Raw genomic sequence first — 13923 nt, forward strand, 5'->3', positions numbered from 1 at the left:
TATATAAAAAATGGTTAACCTGATTAACAAGTTACCTTTTTAAATCTAAACCATTCAAATAAAATATAATAAATGAAGAGTTCAAATTTAACGAATTAACAAGGTGTGCAGCGCTCCATACTTAACAAGAAACGTTTAAGGACGATGAGCCTATATTACCTCCCCTTTTCCTTCCCTTTCAAACAAAAAAGAATGATTGAAGTTTTTCTATTTGGAATTGTGTTAGGATTAATTCCTATCATTTTGGCTGGATTATTCCTAACTGCATATTTACAATACCGACATGGTGATCAATTGGATCTTTGATTAATTAACATCTCACTTGTTTAATCCGGCAGTAATTACCAGCTGATTCTTTGACGGGTAAAAAAAAGACTTATAGTCAGATTTTTTTCAATAAATTCAATGATAAATTCAATTTTTTATTTTTTATAATATTTTAACATAATTAATAGTCAAATTCTAAATAAATAAAAATCAAAATAGTAATTTTATTAAATATTAAGTGTATGTATAGAATAAAAAGTCAAATAAATAAGATACAACCAAATATAGTAGGACAAAACCCTAATTACTATGGATCCTGATCGCCGTTATCATTATCATACCCTGGTCCTGCTGAGGTGGCGGCCTAGGCGATGATGTCGGTGCCCCTCCACCAACGTCATTACCATTTGCGCATCTGCTCGCGCTCGTGGTACGCCGTCATATTACTGCATTCGCTAAATTTGCTCTAGCTCCTGCCTAAACTCCAGTTTGAGAGAATGATCTTGGTATACCTCTTCTCAAACTGCTACCGCGCGCTGCTAAGCTTATTGGTGAGATTCTACACTTGATCTCTCAAAGGGCTTGTGGTAGAGGTGGATGAAGCCTGATGTGGTGGTTGTTGGCGAAAAACGATCCTAGTCCGTAGATACGATTCTTGTACGACTTAGATGTGATCTCGTGGCAAACCATATCAGGATCAATAGCCAAATCAGTGGAGTTGTTGTTATCCTCTCCAGAATGTTGGGTTGTGGCCTCCAATCTCTGCGTGTAGGACTCCGATGTAACACATGTTATGATTAGGACGACAATTAATTGAAAATGAATACATGTTAAACTTTATATCACATGACCTTAAGTCACATAATAATCCACAAATCGCTGATCATAAAATCTCTCTTTATTCTCCTTCAAGGTATGAGTATATTTGAAGGTCTCCACCATAGTCGCATCACGATCCAATGACTTAAACTACAAATATTGAAACAATATATTAAGTAATCGATGCAATATGATTTAAGAGATTTTAAGAATTTATAGATAAAGCAAATTAAAAATTATTATTTTTAGATATATTATACATTTCATAACTATTAATACAACATTATTCATTTCATAACTATTATTTATTCAATACCAAAAAGACTTTTGTTTTAAATTTCATCATTCAATTATATTCATTTTTTAAAATAATTTTGACAGAATTTTATATAATTAAAAATCTTCTCCAAATATAATTTTATTTTTTATAAACTAAACAATAATTTATTTTAATGAAAATTTGACAAAATTTTTGCTTAATTCAGAGACCTTCTATTGAGATAATAGCATGTCTAAGATCCAATCTATTATGATTGGCTCTCTGTGCAAATGAGAGATTGTTGAAAATAAGTAATACGACCACAATCTAATCAATCATGTGTCAAATAATTTGCTATTATTATTATATTAAAATATTAATATAATAATATCCTTGATTAAATTTAGAGATTTATCATTGTGATAGTGATCATAATATTAAGAGATGATTCTTTTATAACTTAATCTAAATTATTTTTGGTCATAGAATTATTAAAAAAATATTATAATCCAAAAAAATCAATATATATATATATATAATGGTCTTTAATTTTTTGGGATTATAATGTCTTTTTAATAATCCTATGACTAAGAATAATTTAGATTAAATTATAAAAGATTCATCTCTTAATATTATGATCACATCACAATGATAAATCTCTAAACTTAATCAAGGATCTTATTATATTAATATTTTAGTATAATAACAATAGTAAATTATTTGACACGTGATTGATTGAATTGTGGTCATACAGTCATACTACTTATTCTCAATAATCTTTCACTTGCACGAGAGCCAATCATACTATTATTATATTCTTGGTGCTAGCAAATAATATAATAATATTCTATTTGAATTAATATAATTATTTATTTGATCAAATCAAAATAATAATTAAATAATTCTAAAGCAAATATTAGAACACTCGTTAGTGTGTGACCCCATAGGTTCAATACTAAGTGGGTAGTAAATTAGTCATACTAAATTTACTAATCAAAGTTGGTGTCTAGCAACACTTCTTAACGACTCGATATACAGTATGAAGTAATATATTTTTACTAAGAACTTGAGAAGAACAAAGTATAGTTCCTTCCAGTGACAGTTCCAGACAATTTAGTTAAACACTAATGCAGACTTAAGAGAAATGTGTCGGATCGGTTCACAAAACCAAGGTCTTGTTGATATATTTATGAACATGAGGTTTCACCACTTGATCTGATGCAAGAGAAGGAGGTTATGATCAGTGACGGATTCAGAAAGTTTTAGAAGTGGGGACAAAATAATATAATAAAATAATAAAAAATATTAATATTAATATATTTAGATATTTAAATCTTAGAGTATATTAGCTAATTAAATTTCTAATAAATAAATATAATTAATACATTTAAAAGTATAGTAATTTAATTTAAAAATATTTTTTTATTTTAATATTTTAGTAATATTGCATAAGTAATATATTTATTATTAATACTTGCGCTTAGTCAGACATCTAATATCCATCAAATTACATTTATATCGATTATTTTTTATATGATACAAAAAAAATTATAACTCAATAGTTAAAAAATTTATAAAGAATATAACTCGAATGAACTAATTTAGAATTTTGACTATTTTTTATTTTGGTGTCTGAATTTTTTTTTAAATTATGCGAGAGAGACAAAAATTATGAAAAAAATAAAAATTCAAATTAAACAATCACAATTATCTTTATATGTAGGTGTAGACAAAATAATTTTTTTTTCATTAAACAAATATCAAATAATTTTTTGATATTTGCTACAAAGTTGATATTTTATAATATTATAATAATTTTTTTAACGAAAACAATATTATATGTATGTATAAACAAAATTAAATTAAACAAAACTAAAAAGTAAATAAAAGTTATATATTATAAAAAAATATTAAATACTAATAATCTCATTTATATTTAAAAAGTTAAACTTAACTTTAGGCAATTAAATAATTAGATTTATTATTGTTATTATTAATATTTATTTTAAATTTATATAATATAATAATTTTTATTGTTGTATTAATATCTAATAATATAAATATTTCTTACACATAATTTTGTTTGAAGTGTGGGGCAAATAAATTATTATAATGGGGCAATTCTCTACACATATATATACTTGTTATTAGTTTTTTGAAAGTTTAATGGGGCAATTGCTCCCACACCCCTACACATAAATCCGTCCCTGTTCCTTCCATCTTTTCAACTTTTGGTTAATCCTTAGAGTATGGTTTAATTGTCAAACTCTAACTTGTTATCATTATTATAATGAACTGTGAATGACTTAAGAAACTCATTTCTTCATTTATTCAATCTCTTTGGCCAAGGTTTTATTCATCTCAGTCATTATAATCATAGAGCTCAAACTCTTTATCGAGAGTTGACGGATTCTTTATCGAGTAGTCATTAATTCTATAAGTATTTAAATCATACCCAATGTCCATTCAATTAGCACCCTAGGGCATTAGGTGTCCGAAATCAAAGTATAATAAATACATTATTAATCACTATGATAGTCTCAAGCCAAAGGAACTCTATTATTATGTTCATTTTAAAAATATCCTATTGACAAATATGCAGTAATTATAACTATTAGAAATTCTCAAAGTGAGTCAGTTCAATGGTCATATCTCTATATGCACCATTTATATATATAATTTAATAAATGAGATCTATTAATCTTCATCCAATAAAGACCATTATATATATTGATCTTTTCGGATTATAATGCCTTTTTTTAATAATCCTATGACCAAGAACAATTTAGATTAAATTATAAAAGATTTATCTCTTAATATTATGATCACTATCACAATGATAAATTTCTAAATTTAATCAAGAATCTTATTATATTAACATTTTAATATAATAACAATAACAAATTATTTGACACATGATTGATTAGATTATAGTCATACTATTTATTCCCAACACCTTCAACTAAAAAAATTATCAAATTTTCACATAGAAAACAATTACAAGCAACAACAATGCTCCTCCTCTAATAAATCGAATCTATTTCATTTAATTTATTATATAAAAGGTACTTGGTTTTAGGATATATTCATATAATATTGATATCCATTTTATTTGTCTAAGTAAATTACCCAATTATTTATGTGCTTATAAAATGTAATTATCTTTTAACATAGTGATATATAATTAAATGCATGTGTCTCATATCTTACATTTTTCAACGTATGATGAAAATTACAATTTCGTATGTTTAATTTGAGCTCAAAGGTTACATTTTTGCAAATTGAGAGCTCTACAATTTTAGATCAAAAATATAATTTGTATATTAAAATTAGTTACTAAAATCAAACACCAACATATATTTTATATTGATGACTAACTTTAATAATTAATTTTAGTGTACATGTAGCACTATACATTTTAGATACTTCCCCAATATGCCAAATTTTGTGCACAATCTCATTACAACATTTTCAAATTGAAGCAACATTTAAAAAATGTTGTCTAAAGACTGACAAAAGGTTACTTTTGATCGATGACAACACTTTTGGACCTAAGGCAACGTTTTTGGGTGGCGTTGCATATACAGCTGTTGCCTTAGATCAAGGCAACACTTTTTTGTTTCAAAAGCAACGCTTTTGAGAGCAACACTTAGTAAATGTTGCCTTTGGTTGAAAAACAACAACACTTTAAAAGTGTGTTTGAGACAACACTTTTGTAGTGTTGTCTCTTCTCTCATATTTTGGTCACTACTAAAAAGTGTGCCTATTTGCAATAAAATGCAACTCTTTTACGTATTGCTTATAAGTTAGAATTTGCAATCTTTTGAAGTGTTGCCTATTAATTTTGAATATGCAACCTTTTAAAATATTGCCTTTTCTTTTGGACATGCAACCTATACAAGTATTGCTTTTTCTTTTGAATATGCAACCATACAAGCGTTGTTTAATATTCAAAATATGCAACTAATAAAAGGGTTGCCTTTTTGATAAAAATAAAAATTATTTTTGTAATAAAAATACAAAAAAATAAAATTTACAATAAAATTTTTTGTTCATACATGTGTAATTATTTTAATTAATAAATAAATTTGTGCACAATAGAAAAAAAATTATAAAAGAGACAAAACAACTAATAATAAAATTCTAATTAAAATAGATATTGAAAAGTTCAATTAGTATTTCAAATACATGTTCATCAATAATTCTCAACAAAATAATAAAATTCTTGTCTAACAATAATTGTCATAACAAAGTAGTAATTAATATTTATCAAAAAGATGTCAATCTACTTGCATATTTTATATCCATGCTTGACTTGTCCCATATACTAAATCTGCAAATAATACACAACAAAAAAAACAACTTATCATTAAAACTGAAAAATTATAATAAAAATTTCTTTATGATATTAAATACTATAGATATAAAAACAATAAATAGGTCTAAAAAACTCCTTGAATGAAGGGTAACAAGACCTCACCTCTAGTGATGTTTCTTATATATGAATATTAAATTGTGTATTCCCCTTAACAAATATATATATTCATGAGCAGTGCTTTTTGTAGTTTTTCTAATAGAATATTTGTTAAAGTAAAACTAGCAAGTCACCATCTTAATTCTTATAAATACATGATTTCTTATCATTCAGGACCAAATCCGGCAACTTTTCTTGCTACCTCATTAAAAAGTGGTTTTAGAAGTTCTCCGAAATTTGTTATCGAAATTGCATGAAACTTTGAAATAAATACTTGAACTACTTTAATCCAACAACAAAAAGTGTAATTTCTTCTGTGTAAACTACCACTTCTACTAACTCTGCTGGTAGCCTAGCTAGCAAAAAACAAGAGGAAATCCTAATCTAGTAGCATTGAATCCAAAGGAAAATACATTTATTGAAAGAAACTGGGAATCTTAATATTGAATTTTGTGCTTGATCTCTAATAAGTAGAATGAGTGTTTTTGTTATATAGCAGAATCTATGACAAACACAAAGCTCTTGAACAATTGATTCTATCATATTCAGCATATATTAATCAAACAAATTGATTCTATCATATAACTTAGAAATACACATATATATGACATAGTCAACGAAAAAAGCTAGATGCAGATCTTGCAAATTTATATCAGATCAGAGTCCAAACAGAACAGTTTTATTCTTTGGAAAACCACTAACTGAGGACATATTAGAGGATAGTCTTGAACTGTTATCTTCTCCAACTTCGTCTTTAGGTTCATCAAATGGATAGAAGTAAGGCTTAGGAGACATTTTTAGTAAGTCTTCATCTTGTACTAGCATCTCCACAACTCTCAAATGGATAGAAGTAAGGCTTAGGAGGCATTTTTAGTTGACTATCACTATAGTCAAGTCCACTTACTAGTCATCACCATTATCACTCTTTTATGAATCACATACACACACATACACATCAAGATAGCCAGGTAATAATACTCAGACTCATTCATATAAAAGGGGATGTTTCATATATAATTTTTGTGCAACTTATTTTAAATTCAGCTACAATAATCAACCATAAGCTTCATGTATTCTTATCATTCAAAACTACAACTAAATAGAGTCATCCTTTTAAATAAAAAACTAAGGCAATAGATTAAGTAAGAGAACCTACAAGGTCAAGATGTGTCCGATTAAGATTAAGCCAATCCATTTGACTATATCCTTTTTCAAAAGGAACTTTGGTCCGAGCTGCCAGCTTTGCAACAGGACTCTTCAGTTGTGGAGACCTCTGAATCGAATTCATCCCATCACTCATAACTGATTTCTTGTTCAATTCATTCAGCTGACGTGAAGTCACACTGGTTACAGTGAAAGACAAAAAACCAACTTTGTCCTCCTTTATAGAGTCCACATTATTTGCAAAATCATCCTTCCACAAGAAACCACCATCTTGATTACTACTAGTTGTGGGAGAACTTGAGGATTCTTCTTTTATGGAAATATCAGCAATATCCGAAGCAAGTTTCTTTGTTACAACACCCTCCTGCGAACTAACCTATAAATCCAAGGCATCAATAAATAAAGTAATAAACAATTTAAAGTAATAAACATAATTAAATATATGCCCTATTAACGGATAAGATTATCTTCTTATTTAATTAAATATTAGATATTACTTTTCTAAAATTAGCGTGATTCTTTTAAAAATTTATACAACCTGTATCATCCACACATAATAGTTATATGCCATATTGTTTACTATAAAATTATTTTATTCACCACATGCATATCGATCACAAAAGCTGAGAAGTGAAGGCAAATTTGATGAATTCGGGGAAAATAAAAGTCTGTCATTAATAACAAAAAACCGAAACCAAAATAAAGCATGTGCAAAACCCAAGTGGATCACATCAATTAATGGCTAATAATAAAAGGACCGAACTCAGCCTCATGATAACAAAAAAGTAACTCATGCCATGGAACACATATTTTTTAGTGTTGGTATATCTTATGGGATTTTTGTTACATAAAAAAGTGCAAAAGAATAACATAAACATATAAAAGCAAATAAGTATAAGATCGAAATATCTTACAAGGTCATGTCGCAACAATTTGCTATATATGCATAATTTACACTTAATGTTCACCAAAGATCTGCAAATATTTTGTTATCAATCTCCTTCAAGAGAAAAAAAAAACAGAGATTAGTGTAACCCAAATAAATAAAGAAAATACTTTAGCTTGAAGGCATATTAATTTAATTTGGTCCAATTTGAGAAATTACTTTTTTTCTTTTTCCGATAATCCAAGAGGAAAATTGCTTCAAAACATGTACACTATACTCATCTATGAAGCTTTGCATTAACTAGAATAAAACTATTTTAAGACGTTACCTAAAACAGAGATGAGAATAATTTGTGGGCTATTGGGATGTCACATCTGAGGGCAACTTCAGATCCTGAGATATGGAAGAAAGGACCAGCATTTGGAATGGCAGGGGTTCATGTAGATGGAATGGATGTTTTGAAGGTCAGGGAAGTCGCAAAGGAGGCAATTGAAAGAGCCAGAAGAGGAGAAGGACCAACTTTGGTGGAATGTGAGACCTATAGATTTAGAGGTCACTCATTGGCTGATCTTGATGAGCTTAGTGATCCTGGTAAGCAATTCCATTATGTATTTCTGATGGTATCTTAATAGCATTCACTTTTGAACCCATGTTTATCATGATATATTTATGCTTTGGCAGCTGAGAAGGCACGCTATGCTGCTAGGGATCCGATATCTGCATTGAAAAAATACATGATTGAGAACAAATTAGCAAATGAACAAGAATTGAAGAGCATAGAGAAAAAGATTGATGAGATCCTTGATGATGCTGTTGAGTATTCAGATGAGACAATTAAAGGAAGGAGTTGGTCACATTAACATGACCTTCATCAGTAACTCAAAGCGTACAAGAAGCAGCCGTTACAGATTAGGAGCCATTGTTCACTTACCTTGCCATCAAGAACACGTCGGAGAAGCTGTAAGCAGTGCTTTCAGGGTCAAGGAAAGCAGAGGTCACTACTCAACTAATTATTTGCTTAATAATAATTAATTGAAAAAATCTACGAAGCCAACTACAACATAAACCAACTCAAACAAATTTTCCTTTTTTTTTTAATAGCAGATTTTCTATTTTTCAACTATTTAACTCTAGTTAGCTACTTTTTTAGTTAGTTTTCTAGCAGAACCATTAATTAATTACACATCATCTTAATCTAATCATGATCATCAACCAGTATTAGGGAATACGAAGCATTACCCTCCATCACCTAAGTACGAAATATGGCAATTGGTAAACATATCAAAAGATGGTCACGTGCATGAGCGCCTCTCTCGTGAACTTCAAATCAAAACTGTTGAGGATCTCTTGAATTACAAGGAGCATATTAGTTGTAGGATTTGAATTAGTAGTATGTTTATGAGAATTACAATCTGAGTTGAAAAATTTTGCAGAAGGAAATTTATTTCTATGGAAAACAACATCCCTAGACACATCTTTCCATCAGTAGCCATATACTTATAACCATTTTGATTAACAGAATATCCCATAAAAATGCAAGGTTGAGATCTTAATTCAAGTTTATGCTTTGTGTAAGGTCTCAAGTTTGGAAAACACAAACACCCAAATACATGAAGAAAATTGTAATAAGGAGCATAATTGAACAACAATTCGAAAGGCAGACATATGATTAGTAATAGCAGAAGGCATTCTATTTATAAGATAGACAACAGTAGAGAAAGCTTCATCCCAATAATCTAAGGTTCTTCTTTTGGTTAATATAATCTAAAATAATTATTTATATTAAAATATTGGATCACTTTGAAAATATCTTCCCTTCTGAAATGCAGCTTGCAACACACTCTAAAGGAATTTAATCACAATGAAACTACTTATTTGTACTTGGAGAAAAACAAATGATAGAAGAAAGAGTAACTAATGACTGAGACAATATAACAAACAGAAAAAGTGCAAAGCTGAATAACAAGCTTAGTTAGTTACTTAATTACCTTCGAGAGTGAAGAATATCTTTGGTTCGTGTAACCATAGGCTCAATATTCCTCAAAATCTCCTCTTCCTTCTCCTTCCACAGGTGGTACGGGTTTGTAGTCGGTGTGGCGGCAGTGCACCACGCTCGATGCTGAGGTGGCGCAAGAGTGAAGCGAAGGTGTCGATGAAGCAGAAACTGGCAAAGAAGATTAAAAGGAGAAGAACTTGTCACAACTGAAATTTTCCAGAATAATTGCTAATCTCAAAAAATCAGCACTACAACATATACTTTATATATTTATTTCTAGAAGGGTACATAGAATGAAAATAAGCTAAAATTCAAATTCATAATAAAAGAACCAAAATAAAATGGTACTACACAAAGCTATGTATGTAAAAACAAGTTTAAGTTCAACTAGAGGATCTAAAATACACATGCAGTTCCATTAAACGGACACAGTGACAGTAGAGTTGCCTCGACACTAATGCACACAGCAATAAGTTTTATATAACAAAAAATTAGGATTCAAAACACAAAAATAGAAAAGAAAAACAGAGGCAGAATCATCAGTACCTGCAGAACAATGATCGGCGGTGATGAACACTAGCAGAAGAACGTCGGCAAATTCGAAGAGATCAAAGACGAACGGCAAGCAAAACAAGGTGAAGAGAAGAACTTGACTAGCACGATGAACCGCAAGTAGGGAGGAACACGAAGAGAGCACAACAAGGCGAGCAGTGACAGAAAGGCCAAACTAATTATAATTAAAATCAAACGATTCATGAAGCAAGGCTTAATCTCAATTTGCTTAACAAAACAACAACACGAAGAACAAGGTGCGAGCAAAAGAACATAGCGGAGCAGAGAAAACCTCGGCGCGAGCAGAAAAATACGGCGGAGCAAAGAAGAACTCGACGCGAGTAGAAGAACACGGCGGAGTAGAGCAGAACTCGGCGCAAGTAGAAGAACACGACGAAGCAGAGCTAGCAGAATAACACGGCACGAGCAGAAGAACACGGTGGAGTAGAGCAGAACTCGTCGGAGCAGAGAGAAACGTAGAATGTGCGCATCAGTATTTTGAAATTGGGGAGATTGTGTTAGGGTTGGGGTTAGGGATTTTGGATTATTCATAATTTTTAATTTTTATTCTAAAATGTTGGTAACAGAAGTGAACAAGGTTATGAATGTATGTTGTGCTTCTTAAAATATTTAGAGCGAAGAGCAAAATTTTAAGGGAAAATATCAAACTATTTTAGGCAACGATTATAACGAGAAGTCTATTAAAAATTTAAAATCATCCTTTAGGACGGGTAATTTATGAAGAGCATAAGCGTTGCTTGATCAATTTACTGAAGTAACGCTTTTTACATGTTTTTTAATTGATCAAAGACAACACTTATGAAACGTTAGTTAATGAAGAGTTACAATAACCTTATTTTTTTGCAATAAGTTTTAGAAGTTGTTTTTGATCATTTTAGACAATATTTTTTAAGTGTTATCTGCATTACATATTGCAATAGCTCAAAAATATAATACATCTAAAAGTATAGTAATTTAATTTAAAAATATTTTTTTATTTTAATATTTTGGTAAGATTACATGAGGACCCTTACTTCTGGGGTAAGAAAATCATGATCGGGCTAGCGGACCCAAAGCTATGGAACTTGGGTGTGGGTATTTTGTCGAAATGGAATGGCCTTACCTTACTGTTTTCTTAAAAAAGAAACAAAATTTTCGTAAATGGTGGATATTTCTAAATAAAAAAAGTATGTCCTAAGCTTTAGCTTTTAATCCGCATATTTTTACCCTTCGTAATTCTTCCTCAGCCAGGCTTGTGCAGAATAGCAGAACAAGTAAAGTATTTGTAGCATAGCAAAAACAAAAATGCCTTCCTCGTCATTAATATGTTTGCTCGCGGCAATTGTAGCCTCTCGGGAGAATTGATGACTGCATCAAAGATGCACTTGCTATTGCTAATACTAGTACATCGGAGAATTCTGAATTGGTTAGTTTAAATAGCCCCGGACTGTGGAACAAGGGAGTATCCCGAACCTACACCGAGGTATTGACGGCGATTCCAAAAATCGAAATTCTTGATCATTGGAAGAACAATATCACCATCTTTTTTCAATAAGATACCAAAGTGGATGATTGACTCATTCCATACTAGAAAGAATCGCAGGAAATCTTTTGATAACACGGATTCCTATGTTTCAATGATATCCCACGATGAAGACAATTGGCTGAATCCCGTGAAACCATTTCATAGAAGTTCATTGATATCCTCTTTTTTTTAAAGCAAATCGACTTCGATTCTTGAATAATCAATATCACTTCTGTTTCTATTGTAACAAAAGATTCCCTTTTTTTGTGGAAAGGGCCTGTATCAATAATTATTATTTTACGTATGGACAATTCCTCAATATCTTGTTCATTCGGAACAAAATATTTTCTTTGTGCGGCGGTAAAAAAAAACATGCTTTCTTGGAGAGAGATACTATTCCACCAATCGAGTCACAGGTATCTAACATATTGATATCTAACCATTTTCCGCAAAGTGGTGACGAAGGGTATAACTTGTACAAATCTTTCCATTTTCCAATTCGATTCGATCCATTCGTTCGTAGAGCTATTTACTCGATCGCAGACATTTCGGGAACACCTCTAACAGAGGGACAAATAGTCAATTTTGAAAGAACTTATTGTAAACCTCTTTCAGATATGAATCTACCTGATTCAGAAGGGAAGAACTTGCATCAGTATCTCAATTTGAATTCAAACGTGGGTTTGATTCACACTCCATGTTCTGAGAAATATTTACCATCCGAAAAGAGGAAAAAACGGAGTCCTTGTCTAAAAAAATGCCTTGAGAAAGGGCAGATGTATAGAACCTTTCAACGAGATAGTACTCTTTTAACTCTCTCCAAATGGAATCTATTCCAAACATATATACCATGGTTCCTTACTTCGACAGGGTACAAATATCTAAATTTAATATTTTTAGATACTTTTTCAGACCTATTGCCGATACTAAGTAGCAGCCAAAAATTTGTATCCATTTTTCATGATATTATGCATGGATCAGATATATCATGGCGAATTCTTCAGATTCCATTGTGGAAGACACAATGGAATCTGATAAGTGAGATTTCGAGTAAGTGTTTACATAATCTTCTTCTGTCCGAAGAAATTTTTCATCAAAATAATGAGTCACCATTGATATCGACACATCTGAGATCGCTAAATGTTCGGGAGTTCCTAAAAAATCGAATAATTCAAAATGACTCTTCAAATTCAATTAACGAATTATTGACTCCCGAATATCCAATTGATTTATTAATTTGTTATAGCGTATTCTATTTTTATTTGACAAATAAGATAGTAGCCGTTGTCGTTTTCCCAAAATTTTTTGTAAACCTCTTTGAGATAAATAATCTTTTCGGTGCAATTCCAAATGTGCGGTAAGTCTTCGTATCTTATTGGTGAAATTTAATACTTGAAATTCAACCGAGCCGGGGTTTTTTTCTTTTTTTTCTTGTGAAAATCCTGGTAGAAATAAATTTTTTACCATAAGTTAAAAGCGTTCTTCTCCTCCTTCCATATTTTATAGATATCTTGTTTGATCTGTAATAGTAATGATACTAATTTAAAATTAGGTATTTTGTATATACAATAATCTAAATTTCCTTAACATTTTGCGATTCTGATGTCAAATCATACTATATTTCTGTAAAAAAAAATGGTCGATTTAAAAAATAAAATACTAATTATATATATAATTATATAGATAAAAGTAGATATAAGACGATAAGACGATTTTTTCGATTCCTTTTTGTATCTAAAGGATATATAATTGAATTAGTATCAAGGCCTCAGAATACAGTTAACACAATGCGTGTGCGCATCTATGCGTGTATCCATTTGAAGTGATCCCATTTTTTTCATCAGGTCCGGGTAGAGACCAAAGGTCTTGAGCGACCGATCCGGCAGAACAACTCAAAAGATAAAGAAGTATCGTTAATTCCTTCATGCTCGTTCCAAGTTCGAAGTACCATTTGTACAAATAAGAATCCCCCTTTGACATC

At 30.4% G+C, this 13923-nt stretch overlaps 1 protein-coding gene across 6 annotated transcripts; it reads right to left on the bottom strand.

Annotated features, from left to right (window-relative positions):
- Positions 1–5475: 5475 nt before the first annotated feature.
- On the bottom strand, positions 5476–10991 carry LOC107480731 (cytochrome b5 domain-containing protein RLF). Of its 6 annotated transcripts, none has more exons than XR_001590506.3 (7): positions 10710–10991; positions 10412–10518; positions 9858–10033; positions 8198–8586; positions 7898–7983; positions 6976–7359; positions 5476–5678 (listed from the first exon to the last, which is right to left on the bottom strand). XR_001590506.3 is itself a non-coding variant. In XM_052258074.1 (6 exons), the coding sequence occupies exons 4-6, from the start codon at positions 7903–7905 to the stop codon at positions 5673–5675; spliced, it is 393 nt and encodes a 130-aa protein (XP_052114034.1). In that variant the 5' UTR covers positions 7906–7983; positions 8198–8586; positions 9858–10033; positions 10412–10991; the 3' UTR covers positions 5476–5672. The 6 variants fall into 6 exon arrangements, 1 of the variants encoding a protein (XP_052114034.1); XR_002372963.2 differs by adding an exon at positions 9109–9202 and having other exon boundaries at positions 10412–10991; XR_002372962.2 differs by adding an exon at positions 9109–9215 and having other exon boundaries at positions 10412–10991.
- Between the last annotated feature and the right edge of the window lie 2932 nt (positions 10992–13923).

The sequence above is a fragment of the Arachis duranensis genome, chromosome 3, assembly GCF_000817695.3.
Source record: "Arachis duranensis cultivar V14167 chromosome 3, aradu.V14167.gnm2.J7QH, whole genome shotgun sequence".
NCBI lineage: Eukaryota > Viridiplantae > Streptophyta > Magnoliopsida > Fabales > Fabaceae > Arachis > Arachis duranensis.